The sequence below is a fragment of the Narcine bancroftii genome, chromosome 7 (assembly GCF_036971445.1).
Source record: "Narcine bancroftii isolate sNarBan1 chromosome 7, sNarBan1.hap1, whole genome shotgun sequence".
NCBI classification, from domain to species: Eukaryota; Metazoa; Chordata; class Chondrichthyes; order Torpediniformes; family Narcinidae; genus Narcine; species Narcine bancroftii.
Genome location: NC_091475.1, coordinates 193,726,614 through 193,754,006, shown reverse-complemented (window position 1 = coordinate 193,754,006; position 27,393 = coordinate 193,726,614). Strand labels below are relative to the sequence as shown.

The 27,393-nt window shown below is 42.2% G+C and overlaps 1 protein-coding gene across 3 annotated transcripts; it reads right to left on the bottom strand.

The window, feature by feature from the left end:
- Positions 1–940: 940 nt before the first annotated feature.
- Positions 941–27,393, bottom strand: LOC138739564 (nucleoside hydrolase-like). 3 transcript variants are annotated; one of them, XM_069891882.1, is made up of 8 exons: positions 27,259–27,393; positions 25,326–25,543; positions 19,892–20,088; positions 18,130–18,309; positions 16,004–16,115; positions 12,204–12,269; positions 9,933–10,069; positions 941–3,662 (listed from the first exon to the last, which is right to left on the bottom strand). In XM_069891882.1, exons 2-8 carry the CDS (start codon positions 25,432–25,434, stop codon positions 3,315–3,317), a joined length of 1,149 nt encoding a protein of 382 aa, XP_069747983.1. In that variant the 5' UTR covers positions 25,435–25,543; positions 27,259–27,393; the 3' UTR covers positions 941–3,314. The 3 variants fall into 3 exon arrangements, with proteins under 3 accessions (XP_069747983.1, XP_069747984.1, XP_069747985.1); XM_069891883.1 differs by lacking the exon at positions 12,204–12,269; XM_069891884.1 differs by lacking the exon at positions 25,326–25,543.

Sequence of the window (27,393 nt, the reverse complement as noted above, 5' to 3'; positions counted from 1 at the left end):
GAAAGAACTGAGTGCATTTTTTATTTGTTTGCAAGCTGTGGTAAATCAGTGCTGTTACACAGGTTACAGGAAAGGGCCCAGTGAAGAGCAGGGAGTGGTACTAATGAGTTATTCTAGTAGAAAGCTGGCAGGAACATAATCGACCAATGACTCTGTGGTGAACCACTGACTATATTTATCTGTCAGGACACACTCATTGGCTGACAGTACCTGTGGCTCCACCCATAGACTCCTGAATAAAGGTAACAGTTCCACAGCCCCCTTCCCACAACTTCCAGTTTTTTGAAGTTATTGATGGTGCATCAGGCCTCCTCTGTGCTGTACCCATTCTGTGTTCTATTTCACTCCATCCTATCAATAGTCAAGGGTAGTTAAAAAGTCTTATGGCAGTGGTTCCCAACCTTTTACTTTCCACTCACATACCACTTTAAGTATTCCCTATGCCATAAGTTTTTTTGTGATTAATAAGGGATTGCTTAAGATGGTATGTGGGTGGAAAGAAAAAGTTTGAAAGCCACTGTTTTAATCATTCCAAATTGATTCATTATGTGCAGTTTCATAACTCCAGAGGAAATGGGCCAGTGACAATTTTTCTCAAGCAAAATATATCAGTAATAATTGGGTCTAGAGCAGTGATTCTCACCCTTCCCTTCCTACTCACACACCACCTTAAGCAATCCCTTACTAGTCACAGAACACTTATGGCATAGGGAATACTTAAAGTGGTATGTGAGTGGAAAGTAAAAGGTTGGGAACTACTGCCTTATGGCATGCTGGCCTTCATTAGTCAGGGGATTGAGTTTAAGAGTTATGCGGTAATATTGCAGCTCTGGTACGACCACATTTGGATTATTGTGTTCTGGTCTGGTCTTCTCATTCCAGGAAGAATGTGGAAGCTATGGAGAGGGTACAGAGGAAATTTACCAGGATGTTGCATGGATTAGTGTGGAAGAAATTTAATAAAGAAAAGATCAACAGTGTCATAAACATAGATGTTGAACAGCCCATTTTTAATACACTACCGATCTGTGGAAGAAGATTCATGCAGAAAATTTGACACTGACATAGTTGGTGAATGCCTCGGTTTAATATTGATTATTTGTGCTTACTGCTCAGCGCGACATTATTTGGAAGCTCAGTTGCAGCCTTACCCTTACTCAAGGATGCCAACAGTGGTTATTGATACATTTTCCTTCAAATTAGACAAATTGTAGGTTTTAATATACAAAAGTTGAAAAATGGCAGATGGAATTTAATGCGGACAAATGTGAGGTGTTGCATTTTGGAAGGACAATCCAAGAAAGGGCATACACAATAAATGGTAGGGCACTGAGGAGTGTGGTGGAACAGAGGGATCTGGGAATACAGATACATAATTCTCTGAAAGTAGCGTCACAGGTGGGTAGAGTTGTAAAGAGAGCTTTTGGTATTTTGGCCTTCATAAATCAACATATTGGTTATAGGAGTTGGAATGATATGGTAAAATTGTACAAGATATTGGTGAGGCCAAATTTGGTGTATTGTGTGCAGTTTTGATCACCTAACTACAGGAAAGATACCAATAGGATTGAAAGAGTGCAGAGAAGATTTGCAGGGATGTTGTTGGGAGTTCAGGAATTGAGTTACAGGAAAATGTTGAACAAGTTAGGGGCTTTATTCCCTGGAGTATAGAAGAATGAGGGGAGATTTGGTAGAGGTGCTTAAAATTATGAGGGGTATAGACAGAGTAAATGCTGGTTGGCTTTTTCTACTGAGGATCGGTGAGATACAAACCAGATAACATAGGTTACGGATGAAAGGGGAAAGGTTTAGAGGAAACATTAGGGGGGATCTTCACATAGATAGTGGTGGGATGTGGAATGAGCTGCCAGCTGAAGTGGAGAATGTGGGCTCAATATTAATTTTTAAGAAGAATTTGGACAGGTACATGGATTGGAGGGGTAGGGAGGGCTATGGTCAGGGTGCAGATCAATGGGAATAGGGAGAATAATAGTTTGGCATGAAGTAGAAGGGCCAAAGGGTCTGTTTCTGTACTGTATCGTTCTATGGAAGAGGAATATTTGGGATGGCTTAGAGAACACTGTTTATTTGTTGTGAATAGTTGGCAGTCCAATCCAACAATAAAAGCAGTATATCACCACCCAAGCCACCCACACCCCCTGTGGAGGAAAATCTGAATACAAAGGGTTAAGGGTTCACCCATAAGTTGCTTACAAGAACATACAAGAGTCAGTTGCATACTGCTTAAGTGGAGGCAGGGAATCTCAAGGTTGTGATTTATCTGCAGACACACTTATCTGAAGACATGATAAGCTTTGGAAATTCTGTGAAACAATGATTAAATGATTGCCAAATGTTGACACTGATAAACTATTGTCAGGTTGACTGCAATAGGAAGCCCACGTGCAGGAATGCACTGCCATTTATTGTATATACACTCTGTTAAAACTGGCTGTGAGCAGAGCAAGCTCAGGCTGGGTGCTGGGCGTGCTCTCCAAGATATCTTGCTAATAAAACTCTTCCGAAGCGTTACCCTGGTGTCGGTAGTTGATTTTTTCTCCACAACACCCCCTTATCAAATATCTCTTAGCCCACTTTTTCTCTTTGGAGCAACAAAGGATGAGAGATGACTTATAGAAGGATATAAAATTATGAGGGGTTTAGATAGGATGGCCAGCCAGCACCTCCCAGGTTGGCAATCACAAATGCCAGAACACATCGTGTTAAAGTGAGCAGATGAAAGTTTAGGGCAAAGTCAGAGCTAAGTATTTTTTTACACACAGAAAGTGGTGGATACCTGGAATGCTTTGCCAGGTGTGGCGATGAAGGCTGGTACAATGGTGACATTCCAACAATATCTTAGCCAGGCACATGGATGTAAGAAAAATAGAGGGTTATGGGTGTGAGGGAGGGAAAGATTAGATTGTTGTGGAGTAGCTTTACATAGATCAGCGCAACACTGTGGGCCAAAGGGACTATACTTTTGTACTGCACTGTAATGTTCGACGTTCACCTGCAGCAGAGCTGGGAGATCCTATATGCTGCCATCATTAGGCAAGTTGGGATGCAAATCATTCTCCACTGACTGACTACCTAATATGAGAAGCGCTTCAATGAACCCCAGAAAGGATTCCAGCAAGCATCTGCTCATAAGTTACGAACCTGATTGAGCAAGGTCAGAACCCGGATAGGATACAAGGGAACAGCTGTGAATGGCGATCTTCTCTATCTTTTCAGGAGAAAAAGGAAAGAAGGGAAGACAAATGAAATAAACTAAGAAGAAGACATTCCATTGCTAATATTAAACCCTTGCACTATTTTAGAGCAGACATTAGAAGATGCTTAAATTTCTCCATATCACATTTTGTTGCAATAAAAGCTTGATTTTGATTCTTCAGTAGATTTAGTGCATCCAGAACCATCATCCCCCTGGTCAGTGATCCTTGTAACTCCACACTTACTCCTCTCTTGATGTGTTCAGTAACAACACTCTCATCAATTGCTGTAGCCATCGCATAAGAATCACAAGAGACAAAGCCAGGTTCAAAATATAGCTCCCCTTTGCTTTGCCTGCTCTTAGCAGATTTTTCACAGACCGCCGATATCTTCTTCATGAAGGAAGCTTTCTCCGTGCCTTGATTTACCCACTCCTGAAAAAATTCCTGGCAATTGACAGAAAAAAAAAATGACGTCAACTCAGAACACATTCATTTCACCTCATATTCATTAAATTTAAATCAATTCATAGGAGCAGGAAGAAACTATCTGGCCTGTCGAGACAGATTCAATAGGACTCAGTTGTACCTGCCTGCCTCTTGTAATCTATATCCCCTTCTTTTATGACTTGCTTTGTGACTCTTGGTGGCTTTTTAAAGCTTTCCCAATCTTCCAGTTTCCCACGTCTTTTGGTGACTTTGTATGCAATAGCCTTAAATTTGTGACTTCCTTGATTTTCTTGGTTACCTAAGGCTGGCTTCCCCATCATTACTGTCCTTGCTTTTAACTGAAATATACTTTCATTGAGTATCCTCAACTGTCCCACCATGAAAACTGTGGTCCCAATCCACACTACCCCTTATCCTGTTACAGTCTCGTTTGCTTAGACATAATACACTGGTTTCAGATGGGATTACGACACATTTGTATTTGGGATTCATTCATACTGTGATCACTCTTTCTGAGAGCATCCTTAACTACAAGATCATTAATTTTACCTGTCTCATTGCAGAGCAGCAGATCTAAGATAGCACGTTCTCTTGCTATTCAAGAAAGCTCCTCTGAAGTCCTCCTCAAAGCTAATTCACCCATTCTATGTGTCAAAATCCCCCATGACAACTGCCATTCTTACATGCATCAGATATTTCTTGCTTTATTGCTTGTGTCACTATAATGTTATTATGCGGTTGACTATAGAAAATGGCACGGTTGGTGTAACGGTTAGTGCAATGCCTTTACAATGCCAGTGATTGAAGGAGTTCTCCCCGTGTCTGCGTGGGTTTCCTCTGGGAGCTTAATTTTCCTCCCTCCCTTCAAAATGTACAGGGTTGTAGGTAAGTTGGGTATAGATAAGCATGAGCTTATAGGTCAAATGGGCCTGTTACCATGTTGCATGTCTAAACTTTAAAAATAAATTAACACCTACCAGTGATTTTTCCCCCCCCCCCCCCTTTACTATTCCTAACCTCTACCCAGATGGATTCAACATTCTGCTCCTTTCATTGTCTCTCCCTGATCTCATCCTTATTTAAGAGCACCTTTCTGGTAATCCTTCTTTATTACCTGATTCCCTGCATATTTAATTCCCAATCATCTTCACCCTGCAACCACATTTCTGTAATGTCCGCTAAATTATACCCCTTTGTACTGATTTGTGCAACAAGTTCACTGACCTTGTTTCTAATGCTACAGACCTGCAGATGTAATGCTCTTACACTTGTTGTCCTTTAGAATCTAATGATCTTTGTGTTTTATTTATATAATTGACTTTTTGGTACTCCACTCTAACAATTCTCCTTTCTAACATTTTCATTGATCTCTTCATTGCCTCTGTCTTTCTGCCTGGATACCCATCCCTGCAAGATTAGTTTAAACCCTCCTCAACAGCAGAAGCAAATAATCCCCCTTGGACACCAATCCTGGTCCTGCCCAAGTGTAGATACTCCAGTTTGTACTGATCTGATCCCACCTCTCCCAGTACTGATTCAAATGCTCTGGGAACTGTCCTTCTGGCACCACTGCTCAAGCCCTATATTAAGACCAGGACAGAAATAGGCTATTCAGCCCAATGAGTCTGCCCCACCATTTAATCATGAGTTGATTCATTTTCCCACTCAGCCCAAGTGCCTGGCCTTCTCCCCATAATCTTTAATGCCCCAGCTAATCAAGAACCTATTAATCTCTGCTTTAAATATGACTTGGCCTCCACAAACACCTAGGGCAATTGATTCCACAGATTTACCACCCTATGGCTGAAGAAATTTCACTACATCTCTGTTCTAAGCAGACACCCATTAATCCTGAAGTTTGGCCTCTTTTCCTAGACCTTCCTATCCATCTTAATTATTCTGCTCTTCCTTCTCTGTCCTTTGAGTCTCTAATTTATCTCCTCACTCCCTAAATTCAGCACAGGTGAAAATGCTTTGAAACACACAAGCCCCTCCATATAGGAGTGGACATAGTGACATTTTTCTTGCAGTTATGAGATGAACATGCAATTGCAAAATAAAGGAAAGGCAATGACCTACAGCAAGGGGTCCCCAAACCTTTTAGACCATCAACCCCCTTCATGGATTACTTGACCCCCCCATCGACCCCCAGGCATGGAATCCTAGCGTTGGATGGGGATGGAGTGGTAGAGGGGCTGGACAGGAATGCGGGGGGTTGGCGGCACTGGACGGGGGATGGGGGGGATACCAAAGGTACAAAGAACAAATACAACTTTCATCCATGCTCAGTCCATCCTCCGGTTCGCTCTCAATTTATTCAAAAGCTGAAGTCAAATACAACATGGCAGCCACTAAGGCCTGCTCTCATGAGAAGTTGACCACCACTGCCATTGATGCTATTATCTGTGGCTCCACCCTTGCTTTCCACCTCAAAGGTTCAACCACTCCCCAGTGTTATTGACCCCATTTCGACCCCGTGGCATTTATTGACCCCTTAGATAGTCCCATTAACCCCCAGCGGACAATATCAACCACTTTGGGGACCCCTGACTTACAGTCATGGGCAAGGTCTTCCAACCCAATGTCCAGTGCTCCATATGGTCCTTTAGTTGCAGTACTGTTGCAGGTTTGAGACATCTGTTCCAGCTTAATGATATATTTTCTATAGCTGGGTGATCATAACTGCACCTAGCATTCCAAATGTGGTTTCACCAACATCACACACGGTTGTTATATAATGTCCCAACTCTTTACTCAACTCATTTGTGCTGATTGCATCAAACAGTCTCTCACTTGTGCACATACTGGGTTGCATTAGCTTCCTTTCACATCTGCCAAAGATCTGATACCACTAATAATACGGAAACCTACACAATCATGGAAAGAATATGCAAAACTCCACAGACAACATCAGAAGAGAGAATCGAACCAGCATCACTGGAGTTGCTAATGGCTGCACTACCATGTCTTGCTTGCAAGTGATCTGAAATACACAGTCTCAGCAGATGGGTGGGAGGAGATTTAAGAACAGAAGAAATAGGAGGAGGAGTTGGCCCCGTAGACCCTGCTCCACCAGTCAATGTGATCATGACTGATCTGATGATGGGCTCATCTCCATCTACCTGCCCTTTTCCTGTATCTCTTGATTACTCTACTTTGTAAAAATCTACCCAACCTTGTCTTGTGGGAGGTAAGGTTGGCATAATGGTTAGCACAGCGCCTTTACCGCGCCAGCGATCATGACCAGGTTTCGATCGTGCACTGTCTGGAAGGAGTTTATATGTTCTCTCCGTGTCTGCATGGGTTTTCCCTGAGGGCTCTGGTTTCCTCCCACCATTAAAAACATGCCGGGGGTGTAGATTGGTTGGGTGTAAACTGGGGGGAATGGACTCGTGGGCTGAGATGACCTTTTATCATACTGTATGTCTGTGATAGTACAGACCTATCACCAATGTATATAGTTCCAGTATCTAGAGTGTAATGACTGTGCTTACAGCGATTGGCTGAGAGCTTAGCCACGCCTACTGTCTGGGCCTTAAAGGGTTGTGTCCCTAGCCAGGTTGGATCATTCCGGACTGATCGGCCACCTGTGAAGAGCTCCTGTCTTTTGCTAATAAAAGCCTTGGTCTGGTTTTTTTTAAATTTAAATATAGTTACTAAGAGCCTCCGCTACTTCAATGGGTGGCAAATTCCATAGATTCGCCACCCTCTGGGAAAAGCAGTTCCTCCTCATCTTTGTCCTAAATCTACTACCCTGGGTCTTCAGGCTCTGTCCCCTAGTTCTGATCTCCCCCACCAATGGGAACAACTTTCCTACCTCTATCTATCTTATCTATGCCTTTCATAATTTTAGATGTTTCAATAAATTCAATCGATTACAGCCCCAGACAACTCAATCTCTCCTCAAACGCTAATACACTCATCTCTGGAATCAACCTGGTAAACCTCCTCGGGACCAGATAATCTTTTGATCACAGAGCCAAACAAGGAACACCAAGTGGACAGCCTTCGACAAATGACTTGGCACAGGTATGATGATCCAAATGGCTTTCTTCCTAAAATTTCACCTCAAGTCACCAAGAATAACAAGTTCTATTTGATCAGTGCTTCTTAATTCAGAAAGGAAAGCTCACAAAAGTTCACGGGTGGATTTGGAAGAAAAAAATTGCTGAATCACAGATGGAGCTGATGGAAAAGCTGTCAGGATCAAATGAGAAAGGAAAATGGATCAGTTAGCGAGAAGTGACCCAAGGGAGGGGAAATGTGCATGTTCAAGTTCGAGTAGAATGTCATCAAATTTTTTCAAAAGGTTTGTTTCCTGAAAAAAATTAATGATTATGATTGACAACTTCAAGCTGAACACAAAGCTAAATTCAGATTTGCGGTATCACATAGGAAGTTGTATAAATATTAAATTAACTTTTCTAGAATTTACACTATGGCCCATGCTCTCAGGTGAACTCCACATGTTGTACAACTAATGTGAGGAGCCCAGAGTTTTTCTTGGTCACCAATTTTACAACTGAAGTTGGGCTCATAGGCTTTCTTAATAAGTGTGGTTCCGCACGGATGGCAGTCTCTTCAATCTGAGGTGCCTGCAAGCTCACACCAAGACACAAGAGCAACTTGTCCGTGAACTACTCTTTGCAGACAATGCCGCTTTAGTTGCCCATTCAGAGCCAGCTCTCCAGCGCATGACGTCCTGTTTTGCGGAAACTGCCAAAATGTTTGGCCTGGAAGTCAGCCTGAAGAAAACTGAGGTCCCACATCTCCATCGGGCACACTGAACTCAAAACAGTCAACCAGTATACCTACCTCGGCTGCACCATTTCATCTGATGCAAGGATCGACAAAGAGATAGACAACAGACTCGCCAAGGCAAATAGCGCCATTGGAAGACTACACAAAAGAGCCTGGAAACACAACCACCTGCAGAAACACACAAAGATCAGCATGTACAGAGCCGTTGTCATACCTACTCTCTTGTTCGGCTCAGAATCATGGGTCCTCTACCAGCATCACCTACGGCTCCTAGAACACTTCCATTAGCGCTGTCTCCGCTCCATCCTCAACATTCATTGGAATTACTTCATCACCAACATCGAAGTACTCGAGCTGGCAGAGTCCGCAAACATCGAATCCATACTGCTGAAGACCCAACTGCGCTGGGTGGGTCACGTCTCCAGAATGGAGGACCATCGCCTTCCCAAGATCGTGTTATATGGCGAGCTCTCCACTGGCCACCATGACAGAGGTGCACCAAAGAAGAGGTTCAAGGACTGCTTAAAGAAATCTCTTGGTGCCTGCCACATTGACCACCGCCAGTGGGATGATCTCGCCTCCAACCGTGCATCTTGGCGCCTCACAGTTCGGCGGGCAGCAACCTCCTTTGAAGAAGACCGCAGAGCCCACCTCACTGACAAAATACAAAGGAGAAAAAACCCAACACCCAACCCAACCCACCAATTTTCCCTTGCAACCGCTGCAACCGTGCCTGCCTGTCCCGCATCAGACTTGTCAGTCACCAACGAACCTGCAGCAGACGTGGACATACCCCTCAATAAATCTTCGTCCGTGAAGCCAAGCCAAAGAAAAAAGAGATCTTTTGCTAAGGTACGTGTTAATTCTGGCAATGACCAGCCTCTCAAAGCATTTAATCACAGTAGTTCAAGATGGCATTTTCTGCATTCACACTTGGACTTCTTCCCTGCTGATCTTGGTGCAGTGGGTGATGATCATGGTGAAAAGTTTTACTAGGACTTTGCGACCATGGAAAAGCATTATCAGGGCAACTGGAATCCATCAATGCTGGCCGACTATTGTTGGACACTAGCACGAGAGGTATCAGATGCTGAGTACAAACAAAATTTAGCGGCAAAACATTTTTAGATCGGTTAAATTAAACCAATGTTTCAATGTAATCATTATGTGATTAAACATGCTAAATTAAATAAGTTAATTTAATATGTCTCCAACTTCCTACGTGTTACATTAAATCTGAAATTATCTTTTAATAAATTAACTTCAGCTTGAAGTTGTCTATCATAATCCTCAATTTATTTTCAGGAAGCAAAGCTTTTGAAAATAATTGTTATCCAGTTTAATTAAAGCCATCAAGAGAGAGGAGGAAGATGTTGGTACGCAAAAAAAAAACATGGTTACGATTAATGTCAAAGAAGCTTCATGATTAATTGGAGTACACTTCTTCCTATGTGTGTTCAATACATCCTGTTTTGTCTCTGTTAGGACATGCTTTCAACAGCTTACCCAAGGTAGAGGATGGCGTATACAATATTCCCAAGTTATGATGTGGGTGGGACATGTAAAAGTATTCAGGACAATATAAGCTGCTTCAGGATCAGCTGCAAAATTAAATTCCGCACATGTTGTCACGTTCCCTCTGCCTGAAAAAGAAAGGTCCTGAATGAGGTTCATTCCATCACAACTTTCAAAGTACCTTAACTTAAATTAAGCAAGAAAGTCTGCAGATGCTGGGGTCGAGTGCCATGCACAAATGTGCTGGAGAAATTCAGCAGGTCACGCAGCATCCAAAGGAAGTAAAGGGTAACCAAAGTTTCAGCCCCTTTGTCAGGTAACTGACCATGTCTGACAAAAGGCCCAGACCTGAAATGTTGCAAACACTTTACTGCCTATTGTAACTACTTCCCTTTATAATCACTCGGACAGCATGGAAACATCGTTGTTTTGACTCATTAAATGAAAAGTCCGTTCTAAAGTAGCATTGAGTTTTTCACTATTTATTAGAATTTTATGTGTTAAGAACTTTGATAAAACCATTATCTGGACCATTTTCAATTCCTTTGGTTCTAAACAGTACAGAAGCAAATTCAAAACTAAACAATTTCATTAAGATGGTCGAAAACCCAGCTGTAATCTTGGCTCAAATAATGCTACTATGAAGACACTCAAAGAATACAAAAACAATTTTCTAGTAAGTCACAAACATAATCTGCTTGTAAGAAATACATTTTAACTTTTACACTGCCTGTGGATACTGCATGACATGGTAGATTTCATAGAGCATAGAACACTACTACACAGAACAGACCATTTGGCCCTCAATGTTGGCTGAACTATATATTCCTACCAAAAAAAACTAAACCTCTTCCTAACTTGTATCCCTCATTTTTTATTTCCTTAAATGCCCCTCATATTTCAGCCTCCAACACCACTCCTGGCAAGACATTCCAGGCACCCACAACTCTCTGTGTAAAATACTTAACCCTGATGTTTCCCCTAACCTTCCCTCCTTTCACTTTCTACAGATGTCCTGCTCTGGGAAAAAGGTGCTGGCTGTCTACCTAATCTATGTCTCTCAGAATATTGTAGGCCTCCATTAAGTCACCTCTCATCCTTCTTCGCTCCAAAGAGAAAAGTCCCAGCTCTGCTAACCCTGCCTCAAAAGACTTATTTTCCAATCCAGGTAACATTCTGGTAAATCTCCTCTGCACCCTCTCCATAGCTTCCATGTCCTTCCTATAATGAGGTGACCAGAACTCTAAATGTGGTCTCACCAGAGATTTGTAGAGTTGCAAAATGACCTCTCAACTCTTGCACTCAATCCCCCAACTAATGAAACCCAGCATCCCATGGACGTTTTTAACTATCCTATGGACCTGCATAGCCACCTTGAGAGATGTATGAATTTGAACCCCAAAGTCCTTCTGTTCTTCTCCAGCACATTTGTGTATTAACTTTTCTCAAAAACCTTTTGCACTCGGTAAAAGTAAATTCTTGTCATTTACTGGTAAATATGGGATTATCAACACCTCAGCAATTTGAGAGTTCTGTTGCTTTAGACCAGTGGTTCTCAACCTTTTTCTTTCCACTCACATACCACTTTAAGTAATCCCTCTGCCATAGGTGCTCTGTGATTAGTAAGGGATTGCTTAAGATGGTATGTGAGTGGGGAGGGAAGGTTGAGAACCACTGCTCTAGATCCAGTTGTTACTGAAATATTTTGCTTGAAAAAAATTGTCATTGGCCTATTTCCTTTGGAGTTATGAAACTGTGCACATAACGAGTCAATTAGGTACGATTAAAACAGTGGTTTTCAAACTTTTTCTTTCCACCCACATAACACCTTAAGCAATCCCTTACTAATCACAGAGCACCTATGGGATAGGGAATACTTAAAGTGGTATGTGAGTGGAAAAAAAAGGTTGAGACCCACTGCTTTAGATAATTTGACTAAAAGATGCCTAAGAGTCACATTTTAGTATTTCTGAATGTACTTCCTTGGGGTAGGCCCTACTTAAATGCACACTGTTGCACAACTTTTGTTAGTCTGGATTCCTCCCCCAGCAAGGATTGTCTGAATTCTGAGACACTGCTTCTGGCACCTTCTTCTTATTCCTTGAAGACGGGCTCAGGTCCTAAACATCGACAATATATCATTGTTTTTCCGGACTCTGAAAAGTTCAGCTGAGTTCCTCTAGCATTTCTGTGCTTTTACCACATGAAAGTGTTTTACCCACTGTTACAAGCTGAGCTCACTTTTACTTTGGGTTGACAAACCTGACCAAGTTTGGTGCGATGTGAACGATCCCTCTGATGCTCGCACACTTTGTAAGGAGGAGCAATCTAAAGGTAAAAGGCCAAATTCAGAACACAGGGTCCAGAAGTTAGCACATCATACAAAAACAAACAATTAGTGCTCAGTGCATTTGTTTAAAGGAAGATAGAGGCTAAATGTTGGCCCCTTAGAGGATGGGATTGAGGAAAATAGAAACAGGTTAAATACTGAATAATTATTTTGGATAATTCTTGATGAAAGAAGGTGTTTCAATAATACAAGATTTTCAAACGGCAATAGGAAATGAGGAACTTAAAATAATCTTTATTGTTAGAAGCAAAGGCACAGGGCAAAATAAAGTCTGGTAACTTCAAACATAATCGATAAAGGTTGTCATCTTAAAATATTTCCTGGACCCTAGAGAGGTGCCAGAGGACTGGAAAAGCACAAAAATCTAATGATATTAAGCGAGAAAATGTGTTAAATCTATAGGCCAGTTGGCCAAACATCGATCACTAGGTAAATACTGGAATCTATTATTCAGGAGGCAATAGCAGGGTGTTTACAAAACCATAGGACAACCAAACAAAAATGAAAGCAAATTTACACTTGGCAGAGTTTTGTTCAGGAAATATTAAATAGGGTGGGTAAAGTAGATTAGGGGATTCAGTAGATGCAATGTATTTAGATTTCCAGCAGGCATCCCTTGCTTTATAGTCACTCCACAGATAGCAGCAATTGGAAATGGAAAGTAGGTAAACATTTCAAGTTGAAGATCCTTTAACAGACTCTCTACCCCAGAGAGCTGTGGAGGTGGAGTAAATATTCAAGTTGGAGATTGACAGACATTTAATTTACAAATGAGTGAAGAGGTCTGGTGAAAGAGATACAAAGCGGTGTTGAAACCACGATTGGATGAAACCACGATTGGATCAGCCATGATCTCATTGAAGAGTAAAGGAGGCTTGGGTATTAGATTAAAAATTAAAAACACAATGCTGGAGCAACTCAGCAGGTCAAAGAGTGCCTTTTGTGTAACAAAATTAAAGTACATAACCGACATTTTGACGAACTTGAGCCCTTCATCAAGGAATGGAAAAATGTCGGCAAGCGTCCAGATGGCATTAACATCAATTTTTCCAGGATTATGCTAACTGCTCTACCTTGCCCCTCCCCTTCTTCTTTCTCTCAGCTCTCCATCCATTCCTTCTCTATTTATCTAGCCATTCCTCCTCCCCTTGCTTAATGCTGTGCCCACTCTCCCTTCTCCATCTATTAACTCCTGCCTTTGCTGCCATGCTCCTTCCACTATGCTTCCTTCCTCCCTTACCTTTCAATTCAGATCCCCGCCGACATTTTTCCAAACCTTGATGAAGGGTTCAAGCCTGAAACATCAGTTATGTATTTTTATATAAGCTAATATAAAAGGACATTGACCCGTTGAGTTGCTACAACATTGTGCTTCTACTTCAACCATAGTGTCTGCAGACTTCCATGCTTTCCTTCTTGGGTATCAGATTGTCCTCCCCCTGTTCATCAGATGCAGATTGGATGATGAAAGGATGGTAGGAGTAGAATCGGTCAGGTTTTAGAGAGGCAATTGGAGAGGGACTTGAGGGAAAATAATTCACAAAGTATTGGGAAAAGAGAAGGAGAAATGGACTGATTCAATTAGCCCCATCCACATCATGTTGGGATGTTTCTGCTGGTGGGAGAATATTGAATGAGAAGATATATATACTGCTGCCATCAGAAGAGAGCATGATAATATCCTTCCTCTGTTTTAACTAACACTCTACTCTGCATTTTCATTTCATTTTGCAATACATGTTGTACTTAAGTATGGATTGACTTGCCTGGATAGTGCACAAAATGAAGTTTTTCACTCCAATTTGGTATATGTAACAATAAACAAATTAATTCAACTCAAAACTGAGGTGCACACAAATTGTTTCTAACAGTGGTTGATGAATCTGCCCCAGAGGACTGTGGGTGTCGGATCACTGAAGAGGAAGTCGATACGTCTTTGAATGATTGGAGAATTAAAGGCTGGGGGACCTGGTGTTGAAGGAGAGTACAGGAGCTGTTCACCCTGGGACAGGGGAGGCTTGAAGGGCCGCTGCCATCTCCTGCTCCCATTTTCTTATGTTGTAATGCACTCCATGAATGTTTCCTGCCTCCTGACCCTCACTTGCCTTTCTGTTCTGGATGTCTCAACTTCTTAACACAAATCTCTAACTTTTCCAGTTCTACTTAAATGTCAGCAATTTAAAAAGCTAAATGTTCCTCTCCCTCAGCTGGCCTTCTGCAAATTCCATATATAATCATATAACCACTTACAGCACAGAACAGGCCAGTTCGGCCCTACTAGTCCATGCCGTAGCAAATCCCCACCCTCCTAGTCCCACTGACCAGCAACCAGTCCATACCCCTCCAGTCCTCTCCTCTCCATGTAACGATCCAGTCTTTCCTTAAATGTAACCAATTCCAATATATTTCACATTTCCTACATCTGCAGCTTTTTATTTTTATGACAGGGGATCAAAATTATCATTTTACTGAATGAGGCAATTTGGCTCAATACGTTCATCAGATTTTCTAGCCAAAGGATCTGGTTAAATGCACATGGTGGCAACTGGTCCCCAAAAATTGAGTAAACACTAGGACCATTCATTGTTTGCACTTGTCAGCTTTTATTAAGTATGTTTGAGCTAAAAAAATAGATAAATTCTCTTAAGTAAAACAGCGCAGATTTACAAGGTTAGTTCCAGGGATGGCGGGGTTGACATATGCTGAAAGGCTAGAAAAATTGGACTTGTATCCGATGGAGTTTAGAAGGATGAAGGGGGACATGATTGAGGTATACAAAATGATCAGGGGAATAGACAGGGTGAAGTCGGATTACTTGTTCCCAATGATGGGGGAGATGAGGACTAGAGGGCATAGTTTAAGAATACAGGGTAGGCCCTTTAGGATGGAGATGAGAAAACATTTTTTTACCCAGAGAAGTGTGAATCTGTGGAATGCTCTGCCACAGAGGGTGGTAGAGGCAGATTCGCTGATTATGTTCAAAAGAGAGTTAGATAAGACTCTAGTGGGCAAAGGAGTTAAGGGTTATGGGCATAAGGCTGGAAAGGGGTACCGATTGTAGTGATCAGCCATGATCTGTAAAATGGCGGTGCTGGCTCGAAGGGCCGAAGGGCCTACTCCAGCTCCTATTGTCTATTGTCTATTGAAAGTCTGCAGACACCGTGGTTGAAGTAAAAACCCAATGCTGGAGGAACTCAGGAGGTCAAACAGTGTCATTTATATAGTAAAGCTAAAGATACATAACCAATGTTTCAGGCATGAGCCCTTCATCAAGGTCTGGACAAAATGTGGGCAGGCACCCAAACAAAATGGTGGGGGGGGGGTGGTATGGGAGGAGCACAGCTCCACAGGCAGAAGGTAATGTGGATAAGGGAACACCAGCAAACGAGGGGTTGGCTCTGTGAATGGAGAGGGAATGGGGTGGAGAGCTGGAGGAAAGAAGACAGAGGGTTGAAGAAGAGAGAGGAAGAACGGGGAGTCGGGCCAGCAGAAACTGGAGAAATCGCAGGGAATAGGCTAACAGAAACTGGAGAAGTTGATGTTAATACCATCTGGCTGGAGAGTGTTGAGACGAAAAATTAGGAGTTGTGCCTTCAATTGATGGGTGGTCTTGTTATATAAAGTACATGACGATCAAATGGAGTCTGTTCAAAATCATCTGTGAAACCTGCCACAATGGAATAGAACATCATAATCAAAATATAGTCCATACTTTCCATATTTCCTCCCATGATGTATAAATGTTTTAACTTCGATGGAAAAGTGGGATCCATTTTAGATGCCATCGCAACATTTGTCAGGGGTCCAATGGCCACAAGAGAAACCTGCAGAGGACCAGAAGATACTTAACACAGGGACTGAGAGATGTTATGGCAGCTCACACAATGTAAAATACTACAGTTACTTGTAACCCCTCTTTTAGGTACATGTTAAAAATTAGTTTTGTTATTCAGGTGTTTAATCAGAGGCTCAAATTGGAGTTTGATGGGCTCATCATTTTCATTCTTATCAAATAAGATTTACCAATAATTAGGGGTGCACAATCTAAATCACCAGGCAGGTACACAAAAAAGTTGAGTGTACTATAAAATCCCCGTCACTTATGGGGATTGGTAGATGCTGGATAAGTGTATTTTCTGGTTGCTCGTGACTTGCTCTTACAATGTCTAACTAATACACCTTCCTTAGGAATAAACAGTTTAAAAGACACTGAACTGAACTTCACTTACTTACATTGAACAAATTTAATTTGCATGAATATATAAACCTTAAAGCACTTTATTTTCAGTCACATTCTTTGAAAGCATTTAACCATTGCTGCATCTGCAGGTTTCTCCCCCTACAAGTTTACAGATAAAGCTTCTGACTCTTACTAAGCAGGGATAAGGAGACACTTTAAGGGAGTCACCTCAATGGCGAGCAGCATCAACCAGCTCTTCACCTTGGGCGACGCCATTGCTGTTTCACACAATGTTATTCAAAACAGCTGCAATGAGCATTCCGCTGGGTGAATATTTGCTCCCATCTTCACCAAAGATTTATGTGTTACTTCAGAGAACATTTACTTTTACAATTTTAAACGTATTTTTTACCTACTATTTTATTCTTATAATTTTTTTATTTATTTTCCTCACTTTTTTGCCAGTTGCTTGAATTTCGGATACCAGGGATTTTACTGCACCGTGGCAGTCAATCTTTGGACAGGTAGCTGTGAAAGGTGAAGGTTTAGGATAGTTTGGCACTGGACATTTTGGCACTAACAAGTTAGGAATTCCCCATGTGGTCTGTATCCAGGTCCAGCTTCTCACCTTCCACACTCACTGTCCACTGGCAGACTCCATCCCACCACACTGCTAAACCACGGGCATTGCAGAAACTCTCTCCCCCCCAGCAACCAGCCGCCCCCCCCCCCCCAGCAAACAAGGGCTTTTAGTTGCATTTCCCCCTTCCACCAAGATTATGCCAGGGTAACGCTATTCTTCCCCCAGAGAGTAGAGACATGAAGTTGGGAAGCTTACACAGATACTGGAATCATTCAACAGTTCAGTCTGCATCCGTGGGGAGAGGAAACCATATTTTGGGATTTATTGTCTTACACTGGGATTATCTGGAGGGAGGGTCCGGGGGGAGGAAGTTTCTGCAATGCCGGTTCGGGGTCGATCAGCGGACAGTGAGTGGGGTGGGCAGGGAGCTGGGCCAAAATGTCCAGCACCAAAACATGGGTGCCAAAATATCTGAAGGGCAAGAAAAGTCATGTTTTTTTCCAAAATGTCCGGCGCCCAACTGGGGATTCCAAAATGCCTGATTCTGGAAAGGTGATGCAGCAACATCTGGAGAACAGCATATAATCTTGGACTGACCTAAAGATGGAGCATCGTGAAGATTCATTGCACTGATTCCTGTATGGTGGCAGGCCACAATTCTACAGTTCCTTTGAGTTTTATAAGAATGAGAAATGACCTCATTGCAACCCACAAATTATTTGAAGAATCATTTGGGGAAAAGTTTTGCAGATCTAAGGAGGTTGGAAACAGAGCTCATTGTCTGAAAATCAGGGGAGACTTTTTAAGAGTGAGGTAAAATTTCAGCTGTGGGCCAGCATAAAGGCATGTAGATAAGTATAAAAGAGTCTTAATACACTTATTGTCTTCAAATAAACCACCAAATACTTCCAATGTTTTCTAAATTTGTTCTATATTTCCAGCTGGAGTTTCAAACTAAAAATGCAAATGAGGCCTAATCTAATTGAGTGGTGGAATAGCATAGAGAAATGGCAGAATGGGCGAGAGGGGAAGAATTGCCTGGTGTTCCTAAACTCCCTTGCTACTGATATCTCACCTGGCCAGCGTACGTAGTGGCAATCCGTATCAAGGCATTCACTGCATGTTCAGCTTGTATCTGCTCCATACCTGGAGGGCTTGGGTCCGGGATATCCCCCAGGCCATCTGCCCCATGGAAATTATCCGCATTTGCCTGCTTTCCAAGGATGGAGGTAATTGAACCACGGTACACGGGAATCTGAATGTATGAGAAAAGGAGATTGACAGCTGATGAACCACAGTGATGTGTAAAAAGCTGTAATTCCGCAAAGGCCCCTGCTCCACTGAGGAACTGTCGCCCTTCACCGAGAGTCCCATTCCTGGCTCTCCCCTAGAACTTCTGGTCTTATTCCAAGGTACTCAGTCGCTTCCATAGAATCAGTGGACAAATTTGGCCTAATGGTGCAACAGAAGGAGTCCACACTTAACATGATATCAGTCACACGAGAAGCAGGAGGCCATCTCACCAGTTGAACCCGCAGCGTAAAAGCTGATCTGGCCAAGAGCTCAGTCCCACTTACCCACCTGATCCTATAGGACCATAAGACTTTAAGACTTAGGAGCAGAATAAGACAATTCAGCCCATCGAGACTATTTAAATCATGACTGATGTGTTTTTCCTTTCAACCCCATTCTCCTGCCTTCTCTCCTTAACTTTTAATCCCCTCGCTAATCAAGATCCCAGCTCATGAATTGTAAGTAAGCATCAGTACCGACCACACTATGGTACTGCCCAACACGTGGGTTGTTTATAATTAGTGGCTAGGATGTGCTTTGACAATCCTCAGCCAATGCCCATTGCTAATCCCACTGAGGAGAGAGGTCCACAAACTCTCAGGTACCACTCTGGTTCAGTCTTCTCCCCAGCCAGAAGAAATTGTGGAAACTAGCAGCGCATTCTGGCTGGTGGCTACGCTCATATTGAGAGAAAACTCCAGAAGGTTGTTAACATCATGAACACCATTCCTCGCTCCATTGAAGACATCTACAAGAAAGCAACCTCTATCCTCTAGGACCCCCACCATCCAGACCATGCCTGCTTCATTCTGCTACCATTGGGGAAAAGGAGCCTTAAGTCAAGCACTCAAGGGCAGCTTCTTCCCCGCTGCTGTCAGATTCTTGAATGAACAATGACCAACAGACACTACCTAACATTGTCTTTCTGTTTGCTTGGACGACTTTTATTTATTATGTAATGTGGGTTAAATAAATATTTGCACAGGGATATTGCCGCAAAACAATGCATTTTGTGACATGCTCATGACCATCAATTCTGATTCTGATTTCCTCGATGCCAGTCAGTAAATATATTGATGGCTAAAGCCATGGTTAATGGGAAAAAGTTATAAATGCTGTTAGCAGGCTCCTAAATAAATCCCTCACAGGAAAAGTTGATACCCTTGCATTGGTTATAACTGTGCTTTTCTTTCTCCCCTGCATTATGTTGTTGTTTACTCGTTATACCCTGGACCCCCTTACTTTTTATGCATTAATTGCTGTTTATTTGTTTTCTTTACTTATTTGTTACTATTTCAATGAATGATTTGACTTTCCTGGGTAGCACAAAAAAAAGAAGCATTTTACTGTATCACATTATCAATAAGCAATTCAATTAAATAATTAGTAAAATAATGGAATGAAATGTGGTCTATTGCACCAATTGATAGTTTTCCACATAGTTATCATCTGATTTATTTTGATCATGAGTTCTACTGATTTCTGAAATTCACACATAAGGCAGTCACTGCAAACAAGCATTACCTGTTACTTTCATCACCCACCTCTGACCTGTGGCAAACCTTCAGCACACGGAGCACGTTCCTGCACACGTTGTCGATGGACGTGTTTCCATGGCAACACGTGATCCCCAGGATCTGTACGTGAGGAGCTGCAAGAGCCATCATTATTGCCTGGGCATCATCCACACCGCAGTCCACGTCTAAGAGCAGCAGCTTCTTCGCCATCGTAGAACCTGTGGCTGAAAGACAATGAGACAGACTGGGTTTTGAATAAGTCAAGTAATGTCAAGTCGTTTATTGTCATCTGATTGCACAAGTTCTCCAGTCCTTGGTGCAAAACACAGACAGACATAACAAATATACAGGCAGATAATACATATGCAGGTCAAGTATTCATATATCCAAATAAATATATGAATATTGCTTCATAAATATGAGCGTCTCAGATGGTTAGTGCGAGCAATTCCTTTGGTCATTCAGTGTTTTCATTGCCCATGGGGAAGAAGCTGTTCCTCAGCCTGGAGGTGCTGGCTCCAATACTCCTGAATCTCTTTCCGACGGGAGCAGCTGAAAGATGCTGTGTGCAGGATGGAAGGGGTTTTCATTGATTTTGTTTGCCCTCTTCAGACAAAAATCCCGGAAGATCACATCGATGGGGGAGAGGGAGACTCCAGTGATCCTCTGCCACTCTTATAGTCCTCTGGATTGACCTCCGATTCATTTTTCTCCAGCAACTGTACCACACTGTGATGCAGCCGACCAGGTCGTTCTTGATAGAGCTCCTGTAGAAGGTTGACGCAATGGTGGCCGGTAGCCTTGCCTATTTCAGTCCTGCAGTTAAGCTGCTCACATCCTGCAGTTAATGCTCGATGTGGTGTTGAAGCAGGTGTATAGATAAACTTAGTCTCATCATGTCACTCGTTTCTCCTAGCTCTTAATCCACACTTGTGCACAGGAGTGCTCATTAGAGAATGACCAGGCTGAGAGCCTCTGCTTTGATTTTCCCATTGCTTGATCCAATACCACAGGGAAATTCCAATATCAAGTCAACCCTCCAGACCTCTCCTATCCATGTATTTATCCAATTTATTTTTAAAACTCAAGATTGAATCTGCATTCACTACATCAGATGGCAGCTCATTCCACACTCTTACCATTCTCTGAGTGAAAAACGTTCCCCTAATGTTCCCCTTATACCTGTCAGCCTAAAGCTCTCGTATTTATCTCCCTCAAACTCATCCTACACACATCTACTCTGTCTATACCCCTCATAATCTTATAATCCTTTATCAAGTCTCCCCTCATATTGTGCACCATCTTTAGATTAAAAAAATACAGAATGGACATATATCCAAGACTTAAGAATTTCTGGAAACAGTTACTTATTTGCTGAATGTTAGCAAACTGTTATAATATTCTACTCCAGTTGTACATTACGAATCTGAAATGATACTGTATTTGGCACACAAAGCAGCAAGATGTTCTCCTTGGTTAAGCACAGGATTTTACAGTTGTAAAAAAAAAACAAGACTCCTAAGGACTATGGGGTTTTGGTGGGGGGGGGGGAGGTGAATCAATCGCCACCCCCTGCATCCAAACACGTGCAATTATAAATACAGTCAAAAGTTGTTTACAGAGTTGGCCAGCATCTTCACAAAGAACACACCAGCTTGTTCCTTCAAAACTTGATATTCCCCACCATAGGATGTGAAATTGCTCCACGTGATACTCACCAAAGACACCAGAAAAATAAAAAAGTGAAACACGAAAATCTGCAGACACTATGATTAGAGTTAAAAGCACATTGAAATGTTGGAGGAACTCAGCCGATCTTTCAGGGTCTATAAGATTTGACAAAGATATATTGCCAACATTTCAGCCTGAGCTCTCCTTCAAGGAATAAGTGGAATGAGCCAAGAGCAGGAAATCTCAGAATACAGACAGTGTGTGGCAAGATGGCATAGAAGAAAGACGTGTATTCCACCTTTCCCCAGCTGGATTACTAAATACCCGGTTTTAAAAAAGCATAAAAGTGGTTAAAAATAATATTTACAGTTGTTTAAATAACAGTGATTTATGATGGCATCTAATGTGAAAAAATTTAAACCTCAACTTCAGAAAAAATTACCATACAAAAGTGCAGAAGAATTGAGGCCTACCTGCATAGCTGAATCCACGGAATCTTTAATGTTAAAGATTTGGGATTCTAAAGGTATAAAGAAAGACAATACAAGATTGTTTTGTAGAGGGGAAATTTCTTTCTTTTAATCAATTGAGAGAAAGATTTGATATACCTGTAAATTCTGTTTGCGTAATTAATAATTAATTAATTATGGTAGAGATATGATTTTACCTACTTTGTCGAGATTTGAATCTTTGATTTCCTCTATACCGAAAAAAGGGTTATATTTCAGTTATGTATAATTTGTTACAAGATAGTATGGATAAGTCAGATTGGGAAAAATCTAAACTTAAATTGGGGAGTGATTTAGTATTTATTTTTCCCGAAGATGATTGGGCGACTATGTGTCAGGACAATGTAATTAAATTGACTAATGTAAGAGATGGAATGGTTAATTATAATTTTTTACATCAATTATATTTGACCCTGGAAAAGCTAAAAAAAAATATGGGTTTAGTAATTCGGATTCTTGTTTTAGATGTGGCTCATGTATTGGAACTTTTCTACATGCTGTTTGGACTTGTGTCAAAGTTCAATCATTTTGGCAAGGAATTAAAGTAGTTTTGGAAAAATTATATAATTTTATATTACCGTTAGATCCAACGATTTTTTTGTTGGGAAATTTGTATTCGTTAAGGGGAATGGGATTGGACAAAATTCAAATTGCTTTTGTACGTTTGGTGTTATCAGTAGCACATAAATGCGTTGCTAGTACCTGGAAAGATGATACTGAGATTAATATATCATGTTGGCATAATGAATTGAAAGTATGTGTTGTTATGGAAATACTTATAATTTACATGATAATTCTTCTTCTTTTGTTAGTAAGTGGTCTCCATATTTGAAATATATGCATTTAGATATACTTTGAAATGTTATTAACATTTATAATATTTTCTTTTTATATATAAAATCCATATATTTTTTGCTCCCCTTAAGGGGTGGGAGGGTGGGGTGGGCATTAATGTAAAATCTTTTTTTTAATTATTTCTATACTGTATGTTATGTTTTTTTTCTATCTTTTAAATAAAGTTTGGAAAAAAAAGAGTAAGACATTATAGGTGGATACAGGTGGGAAGGGAAGAGAGAAAAACACTGCAGGGGATGGAAGGTCTGAGGACTAACAATGCTGGCTCTCTGATTGAAGAGGGAAAGGAAAGGGGTGGGAAGTTGGAGGACGAGAGCCAGAGGGTTGGCAAAGAGAGAAACCAGGGCAGGGTATTGGCAAAGAGAGAAACCAGGGCAGGGTATTGGCAAAGAGAGAAACCAGGGCAGGGTATTAACAGAAATGAGAGAAGTCAGGATTGATGCTGTCAGGTTGGAGGCTGATGAGTTGGAATATAAGGTGTTGTTCCATCGAGTTAGTAGTCCACGAGGCCATGGACAGTCATGTCAGTGTGGCCATTGTTGGCCACCAGGAGGTCCTTACTGTTTCAGAGAACAATGAAACTATTTCCTAGTCCCAGTTCTCTCTGATGTAGAGAAGGCCGCAACAGGAGCTCTGGATGCAGTAGATGACCCCCTTGCAAATTCACAAGTGAAGTGCTGCTTAACTTAGAAGGACTGTTTGGAGCCCTGAATGGTGGTGAGGGAGGAAGCGTAAGTTTAAGTGTAGCACTTGTTGCAATTACGGGGTCAGTACCTGGGGGTCGATTTGTGGGAAGGGATGAGTGGATGAGGGAGTCTCAGAGGTGGAAGTCTCTGCCGAAGGCCAAGAGTGGAAGGAAAATGAAGACATGTCTGGTGGTGGGTTCCCATTACAGGTGGCAGGATTCAGTGGAGGCAGCGTGATCTTCAACCACTCACTGTCTCCCAAGGAACTTCTTTCCTTTCTTTCTGCTTTGCAGTTTGGAATTGGGGCGTGGTGACTCTTTGCTAGCCTTTGAGTCCATATTTCACTGCATCTCTCAGTACGTGACAATAGTAAATAAATCTAAATCTAGTTATAAAAATGAAGGTTAAATGATCAGTAATTAAGTGGATTGCTGCAAAAGCCTATTTTTTTTTCATACTTCAGGGATTAAAATCTGCCAACTTTGTCCATATCTTGACTGGAGTTAAACACGAAAGCCTGCAGATGCTGGGATTGAGTGCAATGTGCAATTGTGCTGGAGAAACTTAGCATTCATGGGAAGTAAAGAGTAGCCAATTTTGCGGGCCTAGGCCAGGTAAATAGGGTTCACATGGACAAGACAAAGAAGATGATTGTGGACATCAGGCAGGTGAAGGTTGACCATTCTTCATGACACAGCCGTGGAGAGCACAAAGTTCCTTGGTGTGCATATAAAGGACGTCCTATCCTGGATTCAAAATACCTCCTGTGGTGGTACACCACTGGCCTACTGCAGGGGGTGACCTGTGCATCTGCAGAGAGCATGGGGACAAGACAACACCTGGCTGGCTGTCAATCAGCCAATCTGAATGGACCAAGCCCCACCCGGTCGGGTGTCAATCACCCTTTGGATATATCCTGAGCCGGCCCTTTGAAGTCACTCTCGGAGGTTACAGCAGCTCTCCTCACAGCTGGCTCTGTGGAGTTTTACGTCAAATAAAGCCTGTTGTACAGTCTTTTGGTTTTGTGTGTTTGCTTCTGACAGACAACACACCATACCTCCTCATCAATCTGGAGGGCGCAGCAGCGCCTGCACTTTCCTAAGGAGGTTGCGGAGGACAAGGCTTCTGCCCCCCACAATTGAGAGTGTCCTGTCCAGTGACATTATTGTGTGATGTGGTAAATGCAAAGCATCAGACCGGAAGTCAATACAGAGGATCGTCAAAAAAATTGAGAGGATCACTGGGATCTCCCTTTCCTCTATTGACGACATTTTCCAGGAGCACTGCATAAATAGGACTCAAGGAGATGCTTTGCATCCAAGCACCCAGTATCTTGGACCCACTACCATGAAGAAGGAGGTACAGAAGCATCAAAATCAGCATTGCCGGGCTGGGGATTAGCTTCTTCCCACAGGCTGTGAGAGTGACAAGCAGTGTCCTGTAACTGTGTAAATCATCCCAAATATTGATATATATATATTTATTTTTTATTATTTATGTGGTCATTATGTACAGTATATTGTGTGTTTTTGTGCATCCAGCATGGTCTGGAGAGACACTGTTTTGTCAGATTGTATATGTACAATCAGATGGCAATAGACTTGAACTTGAACATGGTGAATGCTGTCATTCCAGCAATACTCACATCGCCCCCCTTCTCCGGTTTTCTTTTTTAAAGTGCTAGCAACAAAAGGATAGGGGTTATTTGCTTGAACACTATAATCAGGATTGGTCTTATACCACTAGGGCTGGCACAGTGGGGAAGCTGTTGGCGTCGCTGCCGTGCCGTGCTGCTCCAGCCACCCATTTTCAATCCCAGACTCTGGTCCTGTCTGTATGGTGTTTCCATGACTCTTCCTGAGGCTTCGTGGGATTTCCCCCAGACGCTCTTGTTTCCTGCCACACCCCCAAGTCGTGCAATATAAATTGCTCCTTGTGGGTTAAGTGAAGAGTGGAACCTGGAGGGAAATGATGGAAATGTGACAAGAATAAAAATGGGACTCACTAGGTTTAGCCTAACCGAGTGTTGGAGTGGACTCAGTGGAACGAATGGCCACGGGGCTTATGACTGTGACTTAATTCAGAACCATCCTGTGGTCTGCACCATTGATCTTCAGTAGGTGCCAACAATTGCTCCCCAGAGGAAGATCAAAATGGCAATTGTAAATTTGCCATTAAAACAGAAAATGCTGGAACTACCACACTATTTACCTTTGGACTCTGAGTCCTGGTTTTCAGGAACTCCCAACGTGTACATATACTATGTGTCCCTGTTTTCAGGGACTGGTTTTATACCCAACCACCAGCTGGTTCTTGCTAGTGTTCGTAGTCTATCCATGAACCAAGTTCAGAGTACATATTATGAAAGGTTAAAAATGACTGGAGTCCAAAGATTTAAAAGAAATATGTGGGGAAATAATTAACGCTTCATATTGACAGCTGGCCAAAGTTGGAACAAGCATGTGTTTCATTGAAGAGAAAGGAGGGATTCATCATAGTCATAGAGAAAAGCAGAACAGAAGTTGCTTGGCCCTTTGGCCCACCTGTTCAATGCTGACCTTTGACCACCTGTTTACACTATGTTAATTCCTTATTCCTTCTTTCAGTATTCCACATTCTGTCATTCAACAACACACCAGGGCAATTTACAGTAGCCATTTAACCCACTGGCCCACGGAAGAAAATGGAGCACCCAGAGGTAACCCACGCAGTCAAGGGATTGTCATGCAAACTCCACATGGACAGCACCTGAGATCGGGATTTAACCCATGTCTCTGGCGTTGTGAGAGATAATGGCACCACAAGCTGAGATGCATAGATAGAGAGATAAAGAAATAGAAAGAGAGGGAGATGGATGTGAGAGATAGAGAGTAGAGTTAGAGAGAAAAAGAGTGTGTGTGTGTGTGTGTGTGTGTGTGTGTGTGTGTGTGTAAGAGAGAAAGAATGTGTGAGAGAGAGTGTGTGTGAGGGAGAGAGAAAGAGAGAGTGTTTGAGAGTGTGTGAGAAAATGTGCGTGTGAGAGTGTGTGCGAGAGAGAGAAAGTGTGAGAGAGAGAAAGAGAGAGAGTATATGAGAGAGTGTGTGTGTGTGTGTGTGTGAGAGAGGTGATACAACCACTGGAATGTTTGTGACTGCTTGGGCCTGTCTGCATTCCTACTTGCCTACTGCAGCATAATCTGGAAGGATAACTCCACCATTCCCTGCCAATCACCAGCCCATATAAAGGCTCACGCTAATTAAAGCCTGTAGTACAGCCTTTGTAGTTGAGCTTGTTTGTTCGTACTGCAGCACATCACAGTTTGTGTGTGTGTGTGTGTGTGTGTGTGTGTGTGTGTGTGTGTGAGGGAGGGAGGGAGGGAGGGAGGGAGGGAGAGAAAGTATGAGAGAGGGACAAAGAGTGTGCGAGAGAAAAAGTGTATGAGAGAAAAAGAGAGTATTTGTGAGAGAGAAAGAGTGTGTGTGTGAAAGAGAGAGATCTGGATTGAAATCAAAGCAGAAACATCAACAGCTCAGGCAGGATTTGTGAGGGAGGAACAGAGTTAAGATTTCAAATCAAAGACCCTTACACTAGACTTTGGACTTGGACATCAAGTGGTTAACAAGGTCACGAACAGTGGAGAGGAGAGCTGGGACATTCATCATGCTGGGGGAGCATAATCACATGCAAACTCACCTCCTGTCAAGTTGCTACCTGGTTCTGGTTTGAAGTTGTCTCCTCAGGAATTATCTTGGAAAGACAAATGCCACAATTCTGCCTCTGCTCCTGCAGCCTCTATCGCTGAAAACTGAAGAACCTCCTGTTGCTGCT

What these genes read in the sequence shown, in the direction of transcription:
- LOC138739564 (XM_069891882.1), bottom strand. Translation starts at nt 25,434, where the DNA reads ATGGAAACACCATACAGACAGGACCAGAGTCTGGGATTGAAAATGGGT. An exon ending in AGGTTTGCCACAGGTCAGAG is followed by an intron (nt 18,310 to 19,891) that starts GTGGGTGATGAA and finishes TCATACATTCAG; the next exon opens with ATTCCCGTGTACCGTGGTTC. An exon ending in CATGGGAGGAAATATGGAAA is followed by an intron (nt 12,270 to 16,003) that starts GTATGGACTATA and finishes TTTTACCTTTAG; the next exon opens with ATTGCTCCTCCTTACAAAGT.